The following is a 17,649-nucleotide window of genomic DNA, read 5'->3' as shown; positions in this document are numbered from 1 at the left end:
GATTATTTTAGATAAAATGAGATGTTCATGACCTTTTTTTTAGTATTCAAACCAATAAAAAATGATTAAAATAGGGAGATTGTAGTTCTAATGAGGTGAGATTAGCCATTGACTGACCCTACACTAGTTGAAATGTTGGGACCACCACTTTCTACTGAGATTGGAGAGTAATCATTTTCTCCCCCACCTAGCTTTATTCCCATAAGCTAATGCTAGCCATGGCTTCCACCAACTACAAAAGCTCCTTTTTCTGCTATTAATAATATCCCATGCCCAAACAGAAGCCTCCCATGAGTTCTTCTGCTTTTCCCATGGGTTCTGCCAGTCAAGGACCCAACAGTCTGTTTTCACGTTTGAAGATCAGAAGTGGGTTCGAATACATGTGTGCTTAATGTTATGAATTACTTGTCTATGATGTTTTCTGATGTCGGCACTGATTATATTAACAAGGTGTTAGGTACTGGACCAATTATATGGTGAAATCTGATTTGATATTGATTTCTTTTCAGCAAGTAAAATGACTCTTCCCTTCCATGTTATGCAGGCATATGGTACATGTGGTTTGTTTTGGCGAGTACAAGAATTCTACAAGCAAGCAAGGCAATGGATGATGAAAACAGTTCTACAAAACTGTCAGAGTAAGACAAAACATATTATTTAGTTAGATACCAAGAACAACACGACAAGTAGACCAAGAGGACAATAACAATAATAATGTCTGTTTAAAAAAAACTATCAATGCCTCCCCTCCCACGAAGAAATTGACCCTTTTTTTATTTCTTTTGAAACGAGTATGAGAAATTTTTTGATATTTTGATGGAATCATAAGTCTTTTGAAATATTTGTGCCCCATGATTAAGATTCTTAAGTCTTTTGAAACCAAATAATGCAAATACAGATGGAATCATAAGCTCTAATAACTACGATTGCAGAAGTAGCCAAACAAAACCAACAACGATTTAATTTATTTTGATGAACTGCAATTACAAGAGGGAAACAACCCTTTTAGCTAGCTCATTTGCTACTACTACTATACGAGCATAATCAGAAACAAACCTCAGCTGGAAGTAAAAGAAACACACTGAGAGATCTGTACACAGAACCATGTGCTGTGTACTGCAGCCTGTCTTCATCAAGCTTCAATGGTAACCGAATCTGAAGCATGGTGGAGTAGTAACTGAGAATCTGTCAGCTTTCAGGCAGGCCAGACCATAGTGAAAGAATGACAAATGCATGAGATCTGTTGAAGTTCCAAACATACGTTCATCACATCGATAAGGGGGAGGGACCCCAAGACGGGGAAGCCTGCATTCATAGATTTTAATCTTTAGTTTCATAATATTTGAGACCATGTTTATGCAATCGCAAGCTGTTTGAACTGCACTTACTTATCAAGCTCTGAAGATTGTCTCGGTTGGTGTTTTGATTCCCGAGTTTGTGAAGTTTACTTGGTCTGAGGTGAAAAAGGGTAAGAAAAAAAACAAGTTAGCAGAAGAAATAGTGAAGATGAACAAGTTTTGATCAGTGTATGACTATCAGAATCCTTACTTAGAGGTGTTTTGAATACAAAAAAGCAAGCTCCGATAACGATGTAGAGCAGTAGGAGAACCAGTCCTTTCATGTAGTGAGAAGTGCCATCCTGCAAAACGAGTAGTAACAGAAGATTTTAGCTCAACTGAATCGTTAATACAAGAAAGAAAAATGGTGTTTGCATGATTGAAGACGGTGTTTAATTACTTGTAAAGCGAAGGCAACGGTAATGATTGATAGAGCAAGAGAGCCAGTTTCGAGGAGATTGAAGTTAAGATCCATCTTAATGCCCATGGTCCAAGCGACAATTACGCAGAGTGGAACCTGAGTCACATTGAAATGTTGGTAATTTTTAGACTGCTCTGATCTGAGTTAAAAGCCTATGAAAGATTCAATTATTTTATTAAGTTCGTACCACAAACATGGAAATCTGAGTTGCAGATCCTAATGCAACACCCAAAGAAATATCCTGCATTTTCAGTTCCGAAGTTTCATCAGAGATTCTGTCAAACATATTGTTTTATTGCTGAAACTAAAGGAAAAGGAATCAAGGCTGTTACTCACCAGCTTGTTTTTAAAAGCAAAAATGATAGCTCCTGCATGTTCTGCTGCATTTCCGACAATGGGTAGCAGAATAATGCTGATGAAGCTAACAGAAATTCCCCAAGAATTCGAGGCATCCTGAGATTTAGTGCTTGGATAGTTTAGTTGATTTTACTTTAAAGAAGATCATAACCAGGCTTTGATAAATGATATGATCAGCCAATGGGAATTTGAGAAAGAACAAGGATGGACCCCTCAATGGAAATGATGTAAATTACCTCAATTGTTTCTACAACATACTCAGACAGCAATGAGATGACACCAGTCATTCCAAATAGCCAGATAAATCCACTCCAAAATCCAATCACTGGTGCTTCTTCTGATATTCCATTTTCGTCATCGTCTGATTCCTGAACAATTGCACCACACAGTATCAGTTTCATGCTTCCTAGTTCATCGGTAGAAACGGGCTTTTAGAAGCTTAATGTGGTTTCAGTTGTTCTTGTTAAGAACATTAAAATGGACTACCTCTTGAGCTTCAAACAATGGCCGGTGTGTGAATAGTTGGAAGATCAGGTATGACAGATATGCAATCAACATTACAATGCTGCTTGCTCTCGACAAATGCAGTGTTGAGTCGGCTGTACTGACAGCATCGGATGCCCCAAGCATTCGAAACAACAATGGCAGCGAGTGGCACAATAATGCAAGCAGCAGCAGGAGAGAGTTCACATCGGCTTGTCTCTGTCAAACTTAACAGTGTTAGAACCATAAACAACTCCCACTATGTAATAAAATATTGAAGCATGTAATGTTTTGACAAATAACTTACTCTATCATATTTTTGTTCCTTTCTCAGGTTGGCAATACCGCCGCAGAAGAGAGAGGTCCCTAGAACCAAAAGCAGGTTCGATAGGACAGAACCCAGCAGGGAATACTTGACCACATCTATTTTATATTGGCTTAGTGCAAAAACTGCTATGATCAGCTCAGTAGCATTGCCACAGGTTGCATTCAACAGCCCTCCCACTGCAAGATTAAAATATAATCCAGACAACAATTAATTAATTCCATGATTGAACAGCTCTTTCATAATCTTCAAACAAGAAGTTAAACGGCAATGTTATTTTAGAAAACGACTTAGCCAAAGTTCAATACAATAATTAAGGTCAAATGATTATAATAATATTGATGTTGATTACACAAAATCTAATCCCTTCCTTTCGTGATCATTTCAAGATTGGCAAAAGCCAATCTTGCCTTTCAAAAAAAAGGGTTGATCACCATCAAGTAAAGGAAACAAATTAGGCAGAAAACAGTTGTACTTGTCAAGAATTAGAAATGGTCGTTATCTGACAAGGATATAGCACCAAACACTCACAAGAGGATAAGAAACCAGCATTGATTTCTGTGTTCTTTTTTGGTTTCTTTCACAACACTTGGAATCCCACGGTAGGTTTAGACTCACAAGCATCGAATGTACCAGAAATATAATAGCAAAGTTGGCAATCATAGAGGAAAAGAAGCTGATAGGACCGATGTTTGATTACCCAACCTTGCAAACTTCAGTAAGAATATAAGAGTAAATGAGAGGGAAAGTTACCTGTTGGACCAGTGTAATAAGCAATTTGCCTGTAAGTACACGGACACGAAAGAAACAGGAATTATATGTCATATAAGGTATTGGTAAAACTAATTATATAATTACATAAAATAATAGAAGATGCCTTACTCGGTGAGGAAGCTGACACGTTCAGCCAATGGTGTAAGTCCAAGTAAACTTAATGCAAAGACCCATGGCTGTGTTTGCAGGAAAAATCATAAGTTAGTTCTACGGTTGAGGAAAAGCAATGAATATTGTTTCAGTGGATATTAAATTAGATGTTGAAGGCCAGTATTATCTGCAAAACAGGCAGGCTTAGACTTTGCAAAGAGAAAACGATAGTGAATGATGCAAGGTGATGAATACACTTTGATGCTGTCAAAAACATGTTGATCGATATCATTGATTAATTGAGATTACGGTTGGGGTAGTTGAAATTTTACAGTCAACCTTTACTCTATCTCAAAGTTTGAGCATCATTTTGATTCAGAGTCAAATTGAATCGAATTCCGTTTAAGATTCAATCTTATATCGGCCTTCACCCCCGTCAGCAATCACTGTTTTATTCAAGAACCCTGAAAGCAGCATTCACAAAGCAAGAAAAGTAATTAGAAACTCACTCTTCCGAACCCGTAGCTCTCAGCAACGACCGCCAGAGGGATAGCCGGGAAGAGAACTGAGAGTTTGGTCCCTAGAATGACCTCCTGAAGATTGGTCAGGAACTGCCTGAGCATTCCATACCGAATCTTGGAAACCAGGGTCAGGTCCGACTTCTTCCGCAATGACGAGGACGACAGGTTGTGTGCAGTCCTACCATGGCGAATCTCCTTGCTGGACCCTTTCAGGTTGCCATTCTCCAATAGCCATGGTTCTTGCAAGGAAGCCATCTTCTTCCCACACGCAAACCCGAAAATATTTTTCTACCAGGGCGAGAGTCTAGTGCACAAAATAACAATGTAGACCCTGACAAAAACCAAATAAACTCTTTCAGATATTGTCTCGATGAGTTCGAGAGTAAGATACATACTGCTATAAATAGAAGACTCATGTCTGTCTGTAGTATGCATCAAATATTAAAGAAAGTGCAACTTCCAGGAAGCTTCTTCTCTATACTAAAAAAGAAAAAAATAACAATGAAAAAGAGGGGAATGTTTTATCTTCATGATTGGATTTTATGCTTCATAATAATTGTGTATACATTTATCTTTGAATGGCGTGGGTCAAATAAGTTTTTAAATTGTACATATGACTCGTATCGTTTGAGTCAAATAAATTTTTATGATTAAAAATTAATTAATTGTGTTAATTAAAATATTATTTAATATTAATGTAATATATTGATACATTATAATAAATAATAATATATTATTTTTGATTGAGAGTTGAGTACTTAGGTCATGAACAGTTCCAATACATGAATGCTCTAAATTATTATTTATTTTCTCAATCAAATTATAAAGGAAAGAAGTCTTGTTGAAGTGAAAGTAGATATTGAAACTTGGGTCTTCAAACTCCAAATGAATTTTTGATAAAACCCTTTTTTTGTCATATATATTACAAACAAAAATTGCACTTCCATGCATTAATGGATGAAAGCAACTCCAATTTTAAGCTTTAGGGTCACATTAAATTTTGATTTTATTAGCAAAGAAAAGGAAAGAAAAAAAAACCCGAGTCTCGAAATCAACCTAATATTGCGAAAATTAATGTTTCGGATTTTCCAGAACCAGAAAAAATATGATATCTAAGTACTGCCCAAAGATTTTATCTGGCTATGAAGTTGTCCTTTACTCTATACCATATCGTACCTTGGTGTCAACATGTTGCTTTCTGGAAGATATATGTCAACATCAACTTGAGTTGCACCTTGCCATAGGTTTTACTTCTTTCCATAACCTTTGAATTGTCGTTTCTTTGTTTCGTTTGGGGTTGATCATGTGAGTGACGATGGAAAGCTTTTATTGCATGGATTTTGAAGAAGAGGAAGCAAAGTTTTAAACCATCACTGCCATGGAGAAGAGGAGGACCTACGATCTTCCGTACATAGGTGGTTATAAGAACTTTCCTCGAAACTTCGTCTGAAAACAAATATCTGAAACGAAATTTATGTTGCGGGTTTATTAAGAGTTTTGTTGTATTTGTTATCGTTCGTTACTTTTATTGTTTTGTTTATCCAATATTGATCTTCTAGAAGTAAATTTCAAAGAATTCCAACTCCTAATTCAGGCTAAATTTTCATCAAAGATGACTAAGAAGGCTAATTGCACCAACAGAAAATAGTCAGGCTTTGAATTCCAGTGGCAGAGAGTAAAAGGCAAATGGGCACTTTACAAGTGTCAATCTCTAGACATATATAACACCAAAATCCCTTGTAACTAGAGCCAACATCTACTTTTACTTTGAGCATAATGTCAAAGCAGGGAAGGTGGAAAGAAGTTTCCATGTTACAAAGTGTCAAGAACTAAAGCCTTTCCAGGGCTATAAATTTCATCCATGGAGGTTTTTTTTTCTCAATCTTTATGCTTGGAAAATGTTTTGCTCTGAGGAATACTCTGGAGAGGAATGCTATGGAAGAATAGAGAAAGATATTTTGGTAGCTTCAGCGAAGGTAGAAGGCAGTCCACAATTATTTGGTTCTGATTATGGTAGGCGGGGTAGGTATGGTAGTAATGTTTTCTTATATTTTGCATGGATTTTATTTTTTTTTTCTTTTTTTTTTAAGGAGAGAGAGCAAAAAAAATTAGTTACAGACAGCAACTTAAGAGTTTCAACTGTCTGGTTCAGATTTGGCTAAACGACTCAACCCTTCATTTGCAGGAAGGGTTTAACTTTGCAGATTTGGTTTTGGGAAATCGTGTGGCCATCGAAGCAACCAGCAGGTAGCTTCCCATGTGCAACATTGCTGACCTTGGAGAGCTAGCTAGCTATCTCTACCCCTTTCTTCATTTCATTTCCTTTCACTTCTGCTTTTTTATGGAGATCCTTATTTTTCCTTCAGAAGTTACTTCAATTGAAGTTTTGAAGGAAAAATAAGGATCCTCTCAAAAAGCAGAATTGAAAGGAAATGAAATGAAGAAAGGGATAGAGATAGCTAGCTAGCACTCCTAAGTCAGCAATGTTCCACAAGGAAAGCTACCTGCTGGTTGCTTCAATGGCTGAAGAATTGTTCAGTTTCATATCTTTCAATTAGTCTACACCTCAGAAATGGGAAAAGAAAACCATATTTGCAAATCAATGTCTTCTTCATTATTCGCATTTAATCATTCACTTTTGTAATCAATACTCATTATCAATTTGATCTGCTGAATTTTCTGAAAACATAAGTTAGTTGTAGGGCTAATGTTCAGGTTGGGTGGAGCCATGGGGGGCCCAGGATATCAGGAAGGAAAAGCATGAAATGTTGTTATCTTCATCAATAGTTGCCAATGCTGGATTGCACATGCGGCTGGTCCATGTCCATTGCCATAATAGCTTCCTGATAAAACACCCTTTGGTTTCAATACTCTAAACCTTGTTTTAGAGCTATTTCCCAACCCAAAGATCTGCCCCACAAGCATGTGCATAGAGCCCTGGACAGCTTCCAGGAAGTTTCCTCTGCCAACATCTGAAAATGTAGCTTGTTTCATGCAAATTATGGGGGCATGCATCAGCACTCAAGTCCCACAATAATTTACAAAAAAACACAAGCTCTTCCTAGATTTTCCTACTTTCTAAGATGTCAATGTCATGAATTAATTTCATTTTTTTATCCCGTTTCAAGAAATGGGAATTATTTTTGCACACCCAAATCTATGATGTTGGTTTTCTTGAAACTAACATTTGAAATTATATTCAGCAGAGAGGGTATGCATATACATCAATGATAGGGGAAGGTAATGGCAAGTGCAGTTTCCAGGAACTTTCCTCTATATCTATTGATAAGAGCAAGACAAAAACCAGTGCATGCAGATGTGTCTGACCATCTTTTTTTGGTTAGAATTTACATGGCTTCTCGATTTTTGAACTTAATGATTTAAAGTTGGAGAGTTTTCTATCAATTCCAGTTTATATGTAGTCAAGTTATGTTAGAATTAGATATTCAACCAATTAAGTTGGCCACAAATTAATGTGTCTTGCTGTTAGATGCTTTGAAGTTTTAACTTAGCATGCCAAGATTACATGTTCCCAAATGAAAACTGAGGAGGAGTTCATTTTCAAACTTTTGGATTGCAAATGAAGTGACAGGAAACAGAAGCGGAAATGCCATTGAAATGAAAATGGAAGACTTCTACAGTGTTCCAGTAAATGATGGCAAAAGCAAGTGGTGGCACATTTTAATGGAAGCTCTTCTCAGAAAAGGATAAAAGAAAGCTCAAAAATATCTTTTATTTTTTTGGAATATGTTAGAACAAAGTTACATATATTCTGCAACTTGTCTTTTCCATTTTTCATAAGATGAAACTGTAGCAAGCTTTTCAATTTTTGGGTACATGATGAACAGAGGATTTGCCTTTGTTGTCACACAAAATAATGCAAACTTGATGGGAGAACCACCTTAGGGCTTTATTCAGTTTATTTTATCTGGGATATACTAGAAATTTTGGGCTGATCTTACCCTTTTCTCCCTGTTCTTTTTTGTTCCCTTCTGCATCTGAATTAACTGTAGTTATTGAGAAATGCCAGCAAAAAAATAAGTAAATCAAATAAAAGGGGCGTAATCATTTATCAAGAAGAATTGACATGGGTGAAGGTAGCTTCATAGAATTTGAATTTAATCCATTCAGAAGGGTTTTTTTCTAAGAAATGTTACAAACTTTCAAGAGCTGACAGAAAAGTAATTCATCAATTGCATCATTGAGGCAAAATTAGTACCATCTCAAGAGAAGCATTACATCTTGCATTCCAAACTGTTAAAACAACCATTCTAGGTTGCCCACTTTGATTAATATGACCATGGTCCTGAATCCTGATATAGACTGCAAATAAGAAACTGCAATTCATAATTGTATACCAGCTTCAATCATCAACTCTCTTGGGGGATAGTGACAATATTTTTTCTTAATTTTATGCAATACACACGGGATCCGATGTGCTCCACCTCGAGACCAGCATCCTCACAACCGGAGAAGAAGAGTGATTCATCCTCCTTCCCAATTCTGCGTCTCCAGCTCATTAGAAATGCTGGTGCAGGCAACCCCATGCGCTTTCCTGGCAGCAAGCAGTAGAGACATATCAGCAACATATGACCAATGCCAGATTCTATCCTTTGTGGAGAGGTAGTTTCAACTTTTTTCCAAACTAATAAATAATAATTTTCGCTCGCACGTTACCACTATTCTGGTCATTTCCCACAGGACAAACAGCTTTGTCTTCTTTAGGCTTGTAAGATTTTAGGAGATAAGAGAGAGACTTTATCAAGTTAGGGTACTGTTTGACATCTGCAAGAGCCCAAGATACGGATACAGCATGCTTAAGCATTCCATGGTAAGAAAAAGGAGATTTAATCACAGAACATCAAATCAAATCTGAAGTACATAATTCCATATAATAAATCAGTTTGCTGAGCATCAAAGCATTTGGTAAGATTCGCAAGGAGGCAAAATTAAAACCAAAACAGAAAATTGCTCTAAACCACTCCAAAGATGAAAATAGCTTCTTCAGCTTTCATAACGATATAAGTGTAATCAGTGGATTTACAAAGATAATAGAAATTAAAATATCAGCACCACAAGAAGCTTGTTCCTTCTTGAATTTTGATTTATCACTCTTTGGGGTCCACATCATTCAAAGACGGTGGTACTCATAATTCTACTCTAGTGTGCTAAGGTTTTTCCGTGTTTATATTGAATGCAAAATTTGATGTACAATGAAAGGAACAGAAAATTCAAACCATTAATTCATTTGTGTATCTGCCTTTCTTCAAGCATATAACGTAAATTGCAGAAGCTATATTAACAAGAAGCTCACACAACAGGATATCACTTGCGATGACCAGGTCCCAGTCTGGGTCAGCAGTTGGAAAGGGGTCTCCCCAAGAATCTGAAAAGAATGGACATTTTAATTTAACAAAATCAATACTTAAAATTATAATAATAATAATAAGAAGAACAAATAAGAATGCATAGCTATCTGCCATTTCACAGTTAAGCCAAACACCAAGAATCAAAGATAAGTTACTTTTAAACATCTAATAATATGTAAAAAATATGACAAATAGCACGTGCCATTCAGATTATAGTAATCAAAAAAAGGAAAAACCATATAAATGGTACGAAGTTATGGCAGATTCCATCCACCAGATATCCTGCGCAAAAGTATTCAGGATAATCATCCGATATTTCAAATTCATTTTATTGTAAAATGATTAAATGAACTTTTCAACCCAACAAAACAGCAATGGAAATAGTCCATGAAATTATTGCTTCATATCTCTTTGCATTAGAATTTGACCATATGAATGCTAGATTACTGATGATCACAAAGACTAAAGAGAACTCACGCTTTATATGAGGAAGGACAGGTGTAATTCCATTTGCCTGGCAGTTATGAGCTATGTTCTCTTCAATTTCCTGATCATCATAGTCTGATGTTGTTATGTCAAGATTAAATGATTTTCGGAGAAAAATAGCCAAAGCTCCAGTCCCACTGCCGATGGTTAAAGAATTAAGATCATCAAGAAAAATATTGAAAAAAAAAATTCAAATGCAAAACTATATCAAGAAATTCGTAGAACTCAACTGGAAGCAGTAGAAAAAAGAATAATGTACTTAGAAGTTCAAACAAAGGGTAACTTGTTTTCATAATTCTAAAAGGTGAACAAATTTGCAGCTAAGGCGACACCTCAAAGCTTTAACTATTTAGAAACCATGTCTCTGAAGTGTAATGTACAGACACATTTAGCCACTGATATTAGGCTCTGCTCAATATTTAACTAGTGCTGATTATAAACAGCCCTCCCGAGAACAATAATACTGAATATAAAATAAATGAATGCAGACTAGGTAGATGCACTACAATAGAGAATAAACAACTAAAACAAGGGTGCACTCTCATAGATCATACAATTTTTTTTACCCTGCAGCTGAAGGTAATACCTGCCCAGTTCAAGGCAACGCCGACCATCTATCCATGATTGATGTTGAACTAGCCATTCTGAAAATGCAAATGTACCCGGCCAGAGTAAGTTAGCATTCAACTGGTGAAAGGAAAATTCTCGAATAAGCAACTCCTGCACACAAGCCAAAATGCGTATAATGATATAAAGGTGATAATGGGTGAACCTCTGGTAAACTCTAAAAACAAGTACTCAAAAACCACAATAAGGCTTCACTAAACTACTGTGGTCAAATATGATTCCCACTAATTCTAAGAGCTACAGCTTTCTGATAAGGTATCAGGAGTCAACCATGGCAGTGGTAAAGTTGCTTAAATCCCAATATAATATAAGAAATTCAAGATGATATTACAGTTAAGCTCTACGATGCCACTTAAATTTATGATCCAATTCACTCCCCAGTAAGTTAAGATTTGCATTTACTTCTTCCACTACTTATAATACTACATTGCATGTGGCAACTCTACATCTAAACCATCTCATGAGGGCCTTCTACTAAACAATAGATCTGTCTGCATTCATAATATTCATATTTAATGAAAACTGATCAAAGAGAAAAAAAAAAATTTTTGGATAATTGAGCTATTATTTAATTGAAAGAAGCAGAAGATTCAAGCTACTAGGGAATAACAAGTCTGCAGAGCAGTGAAAATCCCATTTTTGCAAAACCATTTTCATACAAAATTTATCCAAACACTGACATCGATGTGATCAAAGCATTCTTGAGAACCAGGTAGGCAGGTACTCAGTTAAGAACCAGTTCAATTATCTCTGCCCCGGCAGAAGCATTGTTGACAAAAAGGCATCTTAATACTACACAAAAGTTAGAACTTTTCCATGAAATACTAATGCTAATCCACCTTTTTGCAATGAAAGCAAGGTTTTTTAAACAGCTGATGGGCATATCGAAATGGATGAAAACATGACTAACAATGCAAAATAATACTGGAGGTTACATACACAGCTAGATATCCACTCGCTAAAACAAAATTATGAAAAGGGTTATGAATATATTATAAAAGAAGAGACTTACAATGCCAGAAAACTGGTGCTTCCTCTCCACATAGCTCTGATGGATCTCTGTTTGGTCCTCATCTGCAAAGAGAAAAAGGGTGAAGAGCTTATTCGAAAAAAACAATCAAAGCAAACTGAAAATAGAAGTAAATATATCAGAAAAAGAATACCAACAGAGACTTCTTCGTCGTCGCCGTCGTCGGCGAAGAGTGAAGATGGAGAGAAGAGAGCTATGTCCATTCTCTTCGTTCGTTTTCCCTTCTAAGCTCGACACTGCAGAAAGAAAGTTCCTCCGCTAATCAAAGGCCGAAGCTCGCTTGTCTTTTCTTCTTCTTTATTCGGCTTAGGCCCGAGATATCTCATAAGGACTTTTTTGGTCCAATAAGGTTACATACGGGCTAAAGTGGGCTACATACGGACCTTACGAGGCCCACATGGTTAGTGCACCAGCTCGAATGACAACAGGCTGGGGCGGGAGGTTTTGGGCCAATAGGGTGAGTCATGTAGCCCAAAAGATCACTTGCTTGAGCGGACTTTGTTGGTCCAATAAGGTGAGTTACCAAATAAATCATGGATGTTTATAAAAATTAATAATTTGGTCCGTTAAAAATTAACAATTATTTAATCATAGTGAAAAACATTTGAAGCATGATAACAATAAAAAAAGAGATAATGAAAAAATAATTAATCAAATTCAATAGTAATTGTTCATTCAAATAGTATGCATTAATTGCCTCACTCCACATTACTTTATATATTAGTTTATTCTATTATAATGTGATTAATTGCATTGATGATATAAATTAATTGTGAAGAGTAACAAGAAAATTTGACACACTATTTATAGAGGTTCGACCCTCTCTCTAGGTGCCTATGTCCTCTCCTTTAGCAAGCTAAGGAGTTTAATCCACTATTAAATAAATTTAATACAATATGCCTTTTCAAAGGTTCAAGCACAAACCTTATCTTCTCAAGGATAAGACAGAACCTCTTTAACTTTTTAAGGCTAAGTTAGAACCTCTATGCCTTTTGAAGGATATAGCACAACCTCTAAACACTACCTTTTAAAGGCTTAGGTAGAACCCTTTTCTCTCTTTTATAAGATAAAAGCAAAGGTACCTGTGCAAGGTGGCTTTGCTAAGTAAGCACAATGCAGGTACAAAGATGCATACAAGGAATGGGAGTGAAAGCACAAAAAATTTGAAAGCTCATGAATTGCACATCATTCTATTTGGACTTTGCATTGGTAGGCTGTGGAAGAAATCTACTGCCTTTTCAAGGTAATTAATACCTTACTCAATGTACTCCTACAATTTGGTGATTTCCTGCTTATAAAAAAGGCACACATATTTAGGAATCACTCTACTATGATTCAAAGACTTTTACAAAGTCTACAAGAAATGAGTATGCCTACTGTTCTAGCTTAGCAGTAACATTTGCAACTTGATACTTGCATTGGTTGGCTGGAGTAATCAATTCTTCACTTTGGGAAACAAAACTAAGTGCCTAACAAAGTAAATGTAAAATATGATTTTTTTTGGAAAAGAAATGTAAAATATGATAATTCCCAGCACATTAAAAAGGCACCTATGTATATGAATAACTTTTGGGAGAGGAGAGTAAGGAAAGGAAAGCTGTTTGGGTGGATGAGGAGGAGGAAAAACCACAATAAACATAGCTAAGGTTAATAGGTTGAGAAAGTTGAGGAAGGAAGAGGATGAGAGTGTGATTTCTGGTTCAGAGTATATTTCTAGACTCCGGGCTCAGCATGCTAAGTTGAACCCAGGGACAAAATGGGCAGAGCTGGATTCAGGGTTAAGGAACTGTACTATTTATGATGATGAATCATCAGATGAAGAAGGGGGTGTTGTAGCTGCTCATGGTTATAGAAATGTCAAAGCTGATGATGATATTCTGAGAAAAAATGAAGATCTTGTGGTGAAGAGTAGTGTTAAACTGTTGCCAGGGCTTCTTGAGTATTCAAGACTAGTGGATGCACATGCTGAGGAACCTGCTAATGGTCCAATAAATTCCGTTCAGTTCCATACGAATGCTCAGTTACTATTTGCTGCTGGATTGGATAGGAGGATCAGGTTTTTTCAGATTGATGGTAAACGGAATACCAAAATACAAAGCCTCTTTCTTGCAGATTGTCCTGTTCGAAAGGCATCTTTCTTACCTGATGGTTCTCAGGTCATTATAGTAGGGAGGAGGAAGTTCTTCTATTGTTTTGATTTAGTGAAAGCAAAAATTGATAAAATAGAGCCTTTGGTTGGTAGGGAGGAAAAAAGCTTGGAAGTTTTTGAGGTTTCCCCGAATTCTAGTACGATTGCTTTTTTGGGAAATGAAGGTTATATCTTGTTGGTTTCAACCAAAACAAAGGGACTGATCGGAACACTTAAGATGAATGGAACTGTCCGTTCTCTAGCTTTTGCTGATGATGAGAAGCAATTATTGAGCTCTGGTGGGGATGGATAGGTCTACCACTGGGACTTGAGAACAAGAACTTGCTTCCATAAGGCTGTGGATGAAGGCTGCATCAATGGTACAGCTCTTTGCACATCACTGACTGGAAGAATGTTTGCAGCTGGTTCAGACAGTGGGATAGTGAACATTTACAACAGAGATGAATTCTTGGGAGGTAAAAGAAAACCAATCAAGACTGTTGAGAATCTAACCACCGAAGTTGATTTTATGAAGTTTAATAGTGATGCTCAAATACTAGCTATCTGTTCTACCTTGAAGAAAAACAGTTTGAAGCTGATACATGTCCCATCGTTTACTGTATACTCGAATTGGCCTCCACCGAATGTGAACTTACATTATCCCCGCTGCTTGGATTTCAGTCCTGGTGGTGGTTTCGTGGCTGTTGGGAATGCTGCTGGCAAAGTGCTATTATACAAGTTGCATCATTACAGTCATGCATAGAGTGCTTGTTTGAAGCATCATGTATTTGTGTGTGGGAGTTCAGCTGCCATCTAGTTTCACCCCTAGCCATCAGCAGATGAACAATGCCTTAAAATTTTTTCTGTCCTTTCCTTTTGACTAACTAAAAACATTCTCAAAGAGACAAAATTTTGTATTCAATAGCTTCAACCTAGTTCTTATAGTGTACGAGTTCATTGGTTGTTGTAACTTCACTTAATGATAGCTTTAGCTTCTTTACATTATTAAAGATTTGGAAACTCCATGGCTTTCTGTCCCATAATTATGTTGAAATTATAGAAATATGCTTGATAAAGATTGGCTGGACGTTCTGAATTTCCAGTTAATATTCTAGTAGTCAGTCAACTGGAAAGAGTTCAGCTTGTTCATGTTCAGTTATAAGGCTTGCAATGATCAGTATTATGTCCAAAAACTTTAATTCTGTTCCTTTAAGTTAGATACAATAGTTAATATTTGTCCCAACCCATGAAAACAATTACTATAATTAAAAATTAACGTTCATGATAATTTTTTTTAATGTTTATGATACTTTGATAAAGAATGACTATGGTGGTCATTTGACAAGAAGTTATAAATTGTGAGTATGCTTTATATTAACACTTCAATAGTAATTGTTAATTTAAATAGTATATATTAAGTGCCTCACTCCACATTACTCTATATATTAGTCTCTTCTATTAAATTGTGATTAACCACATCGAAGATATAAATTAATGGTGAAGAGTAAAGAGAAAATTTCACACACTATTTATAGAGGTTCGGCCCTTTCTCTAGGTGCCTACATCCTCTCCTTTAGCAAGCTAAGGAGTTTAATCCACTATTAAATAAATTTAATACAATGTGCCTTTTCAAAGGTTCAAGCATAAACTTTTGCAACTTTATACTTGCATTGGTTGGAAGTAGTAATCATTTCTTTGGAAAACAAGCCTAAGTGCCAGACAAATTAAATGTAAAATATGATTTGAGCCAAATGGAAAAATGCTCTGTTTGGATGCATACAAAACGATAATTCCCAGAACATTAAAAAGGCACCTATGTATATGAATAACTTTAACATCATCATAGCAAGTATGCTTACTGTTTAGCAAGCAGAAGTAGTGCTTCTTCATTCCAGAGGAAATCCACTGCCTTTTCCATAGCAATCAATGGCCTAAAGTTCTGTTCAGTCTCATAAAATTTAGACATCCTGCATACGAAAAAGACAGTTCATGAATAACTATAAACATCATCATACAAATGCCTCAAAAAAGAGGGGTGGGATTGAGGGAAATAGCACTAGTAAAAGCATTGTCTATAAGAACACAATCAACAACATCAAAGATGCAGATCAAAGAAATTAATAAGAAACATCAACCCAATCAACTTTTGGTCTAGGTGCCATACCAAGCCTTGCAGTATCACAAAACAAGTGTGTTGCCAGTTGTAGAGGCAAGATTTGGCCCTGCATATAGATAAAATATATAAGAGTTAAATCCTAAAATAACAAAAAGGTTGAAGAAACCCTTTAAAGACAACCTTTAGAAAAGTTAAATCCATACTCACATCTTGTAGATGCTTTTACAGCAGACGTAGAACTTCATTCCAAAGGAAATTCGAAGCCTTTCCATAGTATCAGACTCATAAAATTTAAGAATCTTCTGCGTATAAGAAAGGCATGCATGTTGATGAATAAACTCTAAAATCACCATACAAGGATCTTACAATGTCTACGAGACAGTAGTAGTACTTGTTTTACAAAGGGACAAAAAGAAAGATATAAGATCCCCCAACCACAATCTCAAGTTATATTAAAAAGATAAAAAAGAAAAGATACTAGTAGTTTAGATGGGAAAATTTTACCTGCATAAGTGTGGTTAGGACATATTTGCAAGATCTTGATGATGCTCCAGTCAAACTGAAGTCAAAAGTTTTGGCTTCCTATTACATTAAGAGAAAGAAAGGAAAGGTATTCAAGATATTCAAAAGATCGGGCTGAGTTTGTAAAGACATTCAAAACAATGCAAGGAGATCAACATGAATAAATCCATCCTAGTTAAACACAATCCATGATCTTAAAAGATGATAAAATATTAAGACCTTGCAAATATTGACCCAGAAACATATTGAAAGTATATGAACAAACAATAATAAAAGGACAGGCAACAACTAATTACCCCAACTCTCCCATTCCTTTGGTCAGCCAACGCATTTTTAGAGGCAAGAACTCTTGTATTTATGGCATTACTAGCCATGTTATCTTCAGTATATCACGGTGGCAAATTAAAACTTGTTGGGTCAGATTTTGCATTTAATGATTAGAAATCTTTAGGAAGAAAAGAAGTGAAAAAGGTACCAAAAAGCTACCTAAAACAGAAATAAAACTGATCAAGGACTTGAAATAAATTGAAAGAGAGGAATACTTACAGAGAATCAGACCGCTCCATTGTTGAATTTGGGGAAAGAGAAAAAGATTTCATATCCAATAATCTGAAAAAAAGAAATGAACCATGACTGAAAAAGAAAACCAAAAAGGCTACCTAAAACCGAAATAAACTGATCAAAGACTTGAAATGAATTGAAAGAGAGAAAGACTTACCGAGAATCAGACCGCTCCATTGTCGAATTTGGAGAAAAAGAAAAAGACTTAAGATCCAAAAATCTAAAAAAAAAGAAAGAAAGAAATGAATCATGAATGGAAAACGAATTCGAAAAATCTAAAAGCTAATCACTCAGAAAAGAGAAAAAAAGTTTAACAATCCAAAAATCTTTAAGAAGAAAAGAACTGAAAAGGATACCAAAGACTTGAAACGAATTGGAAAAGAGAAATATGTACTTCAACGGTTGAATTTGGGGAAATAATAGCGGGAGAGACCTTCTATATAAAGCCAAGCTCCAACGGCGCGAAAATCAATAATCGAATCTGTTTGTTTGACCGGTCAAA

At 36.0% G+C, this 17,649-nt stretch overlaps 3 protein-coding genes and 2 long non-coding RNA genes across 5 annotated transcripts; 2 read left to right on the top strand and 3 right to left on the bottom strand.

Moving 5' to 3' along the window:
* Positions 1 to 935: 935 nt before the first annotated feature.
* On the bottom strand, positions 936 to 4,691 carry CAX4 (cation exchanger 4). The gene is made up of 12 exons (XM_007026653.3): positions 4,297 to 4,691; positions 3,806 to 3,873; positions 3,677 to 3,705; positions 2,906 to 3,102; positions 2,602 to 2,817; positions 2,352 to 2,483; positions 2,095 to 2,211; positions 1,946 to 1,999; positions 1,738 to 1,854; positions 1,549 to 1,639; positions 1,389 to 1,453; positions 936 to 1,305 (listed from the first exon to the last, which is right to left on the bottom strand). The coding sequence occupies exons 1-11, from the start codon at positions 4,561 to 4,563 to the stop codon at positions 1,392 to 1,394; spliced, it is 1,350 nt and encodes a 449-aa protein (XP_007026715.3). The 5' UTR covers positions 4,564 to 4,691; the 3' UTR covers positions 936 to 1,305; positions 1,389 to 1,391.
* Positions 4,692 to 5,867: 1,176 nt separating this feature from the next.
* On the top strand, positions 5,868 to 8,264 carry LOC108662267 (uncharacterized). The gene is made up of 2 exons (XR_016026389.1): positions 5,868 to 7,647; positions 7,895 to 8,264. It is a non-coding gene; the product is annotated as an uncharacterized LOC108662267 (long non-coding RNA).
* Positions 8,265 to 8,396: 132 nt separating this feature from the next.
* Positions 8,397 to 12,096, bottom strand: LOC18597548 (S-adenosyl-L-methionine-dependent methyltransferases superfamily protein). The gene is made up of 7 exons (XM_007026649.3): positions 11,954 to 12,096; positions 11,803 to 11,864; positions 10,750 to 10,883; positions 10,155 to 10,300; positions 9,623 to 9,694; positions 8,986 to 9,093; positions 8,397 to 8,863 (listed from the first exon to the last, which is right to left on the bottom strand). Exons 1-7 carry the CDS (start codon positions 12,021 to 12,023, stop codon positions 8,679 to 8,681), a joined length of 777 nt encoding a protein of 258 aa, XP_007026711.3. The 5' UTR covers positions 12,024 to 12,096; the 3' UTR covers positions 8,397 to 8,678.
* Positions 12,097 to 12,933: 837 nt separating this feature from the next.
* LOC148762320 (U3 small nucleolar RNA-associated protein 18 homolog) lies at positions 12,934 to 15,156 on the top strand. Its single transcript, XM_088806317.1, is given in 4 exon segments — positions 12,934 to 12,939; positions 13,034 to 13,063; positions 13,399 to 13,444; positions 13,447 to 15,156. Coding segments are annotated over 4 exon segments (1,347 nt in total). The 3' UTR covers positions 14,712 to 15,156.
* Positions 15,157 to 15,520: 364 nt separating this feature from the next.
* On the bottom strand, positions 15,521 to 17,540 carry LOC18597546 (uncharacterized). Its single transcript, XR_016026242.1, has 7 exons — positions 17,504 to 17,540; positions 17,305 to 17,367; positions 17,133 to 17,195; positions 16,569 to 16,623; positions 16,272 to 16,366; positions 16,113 to 16,170; positions 15,521 to 15,915 (listed from the first exon to the last, which is right to left on the bottom strand). It is a non-coding gene; the product is annotated as an uncharacterized LOC18597546 (long non-coding RNA).
* Between the last annotated feature and the right edge of the window lie 109 nt (positions 17,541 to 17,649).

Source organism: Theobroma cacao, chromosome 5 (assembly GCF_053813885.1).
Source record: "Theobroma cacao isolate CCN51 chromosome 5, ASM5381388v1, whole genome shotgun sequence".
Classification (NCBI taxonomy): Eukaryota; Viridiplantae; Streptophyta; class Magnoliopsida; order Malvales; family Malvaceae; genus Theobroma; species Theobroma cacao.
This window is presented reverse-complemented; position numbering and strand designations above follow the sequence as displayed.

Bases quoted from the DNA above. Each gene is read 5' to 3' on its own strand.
- CAX4 (XM_007026653.3), bottom strand. From the start codon at position 4,563: ATGGCTTCCTTGCAAGAACCATGGCTATTGGAGAATGGCAACCTGAAA. The intron at 3,103-3,676 runs GTAACTTTCCCT...TTAATCTTGCAG, and splicing joins TTATTACACTGGTCCAACAG to TGGGAGGGCTGTTGAATGCA. The intron at 2,212-2,351 runs GTAATTTACATC...ACTAAATCTCAG, and splicing joins ATGTTGTAGAAACAATTGAG to GATGCCTCGAATTCTTGGGG.
- LOC18597548 (XM_007026649.3), bottom strand. From the start codon at position 12,023: ATGGACATAGCTCTCTTCTCTCCATCTTCACTCTTCGCCGACGACGGC. The intron at 10,301-10,749 runs GTATTACCTTCA...AACCATCGGCAG, and splicing joins CGTTGCCTTGAACTGGGCAG to TGGGACTGGAGCTTTGGCTA. The intron at 9,094-9,622 runs GTGAGCTTCTTG...GGGCTCTTGCAG, and splicing joins CGCAAGTGATATCCTGTTGT to ATGTCAAACAGTACCCTAAC.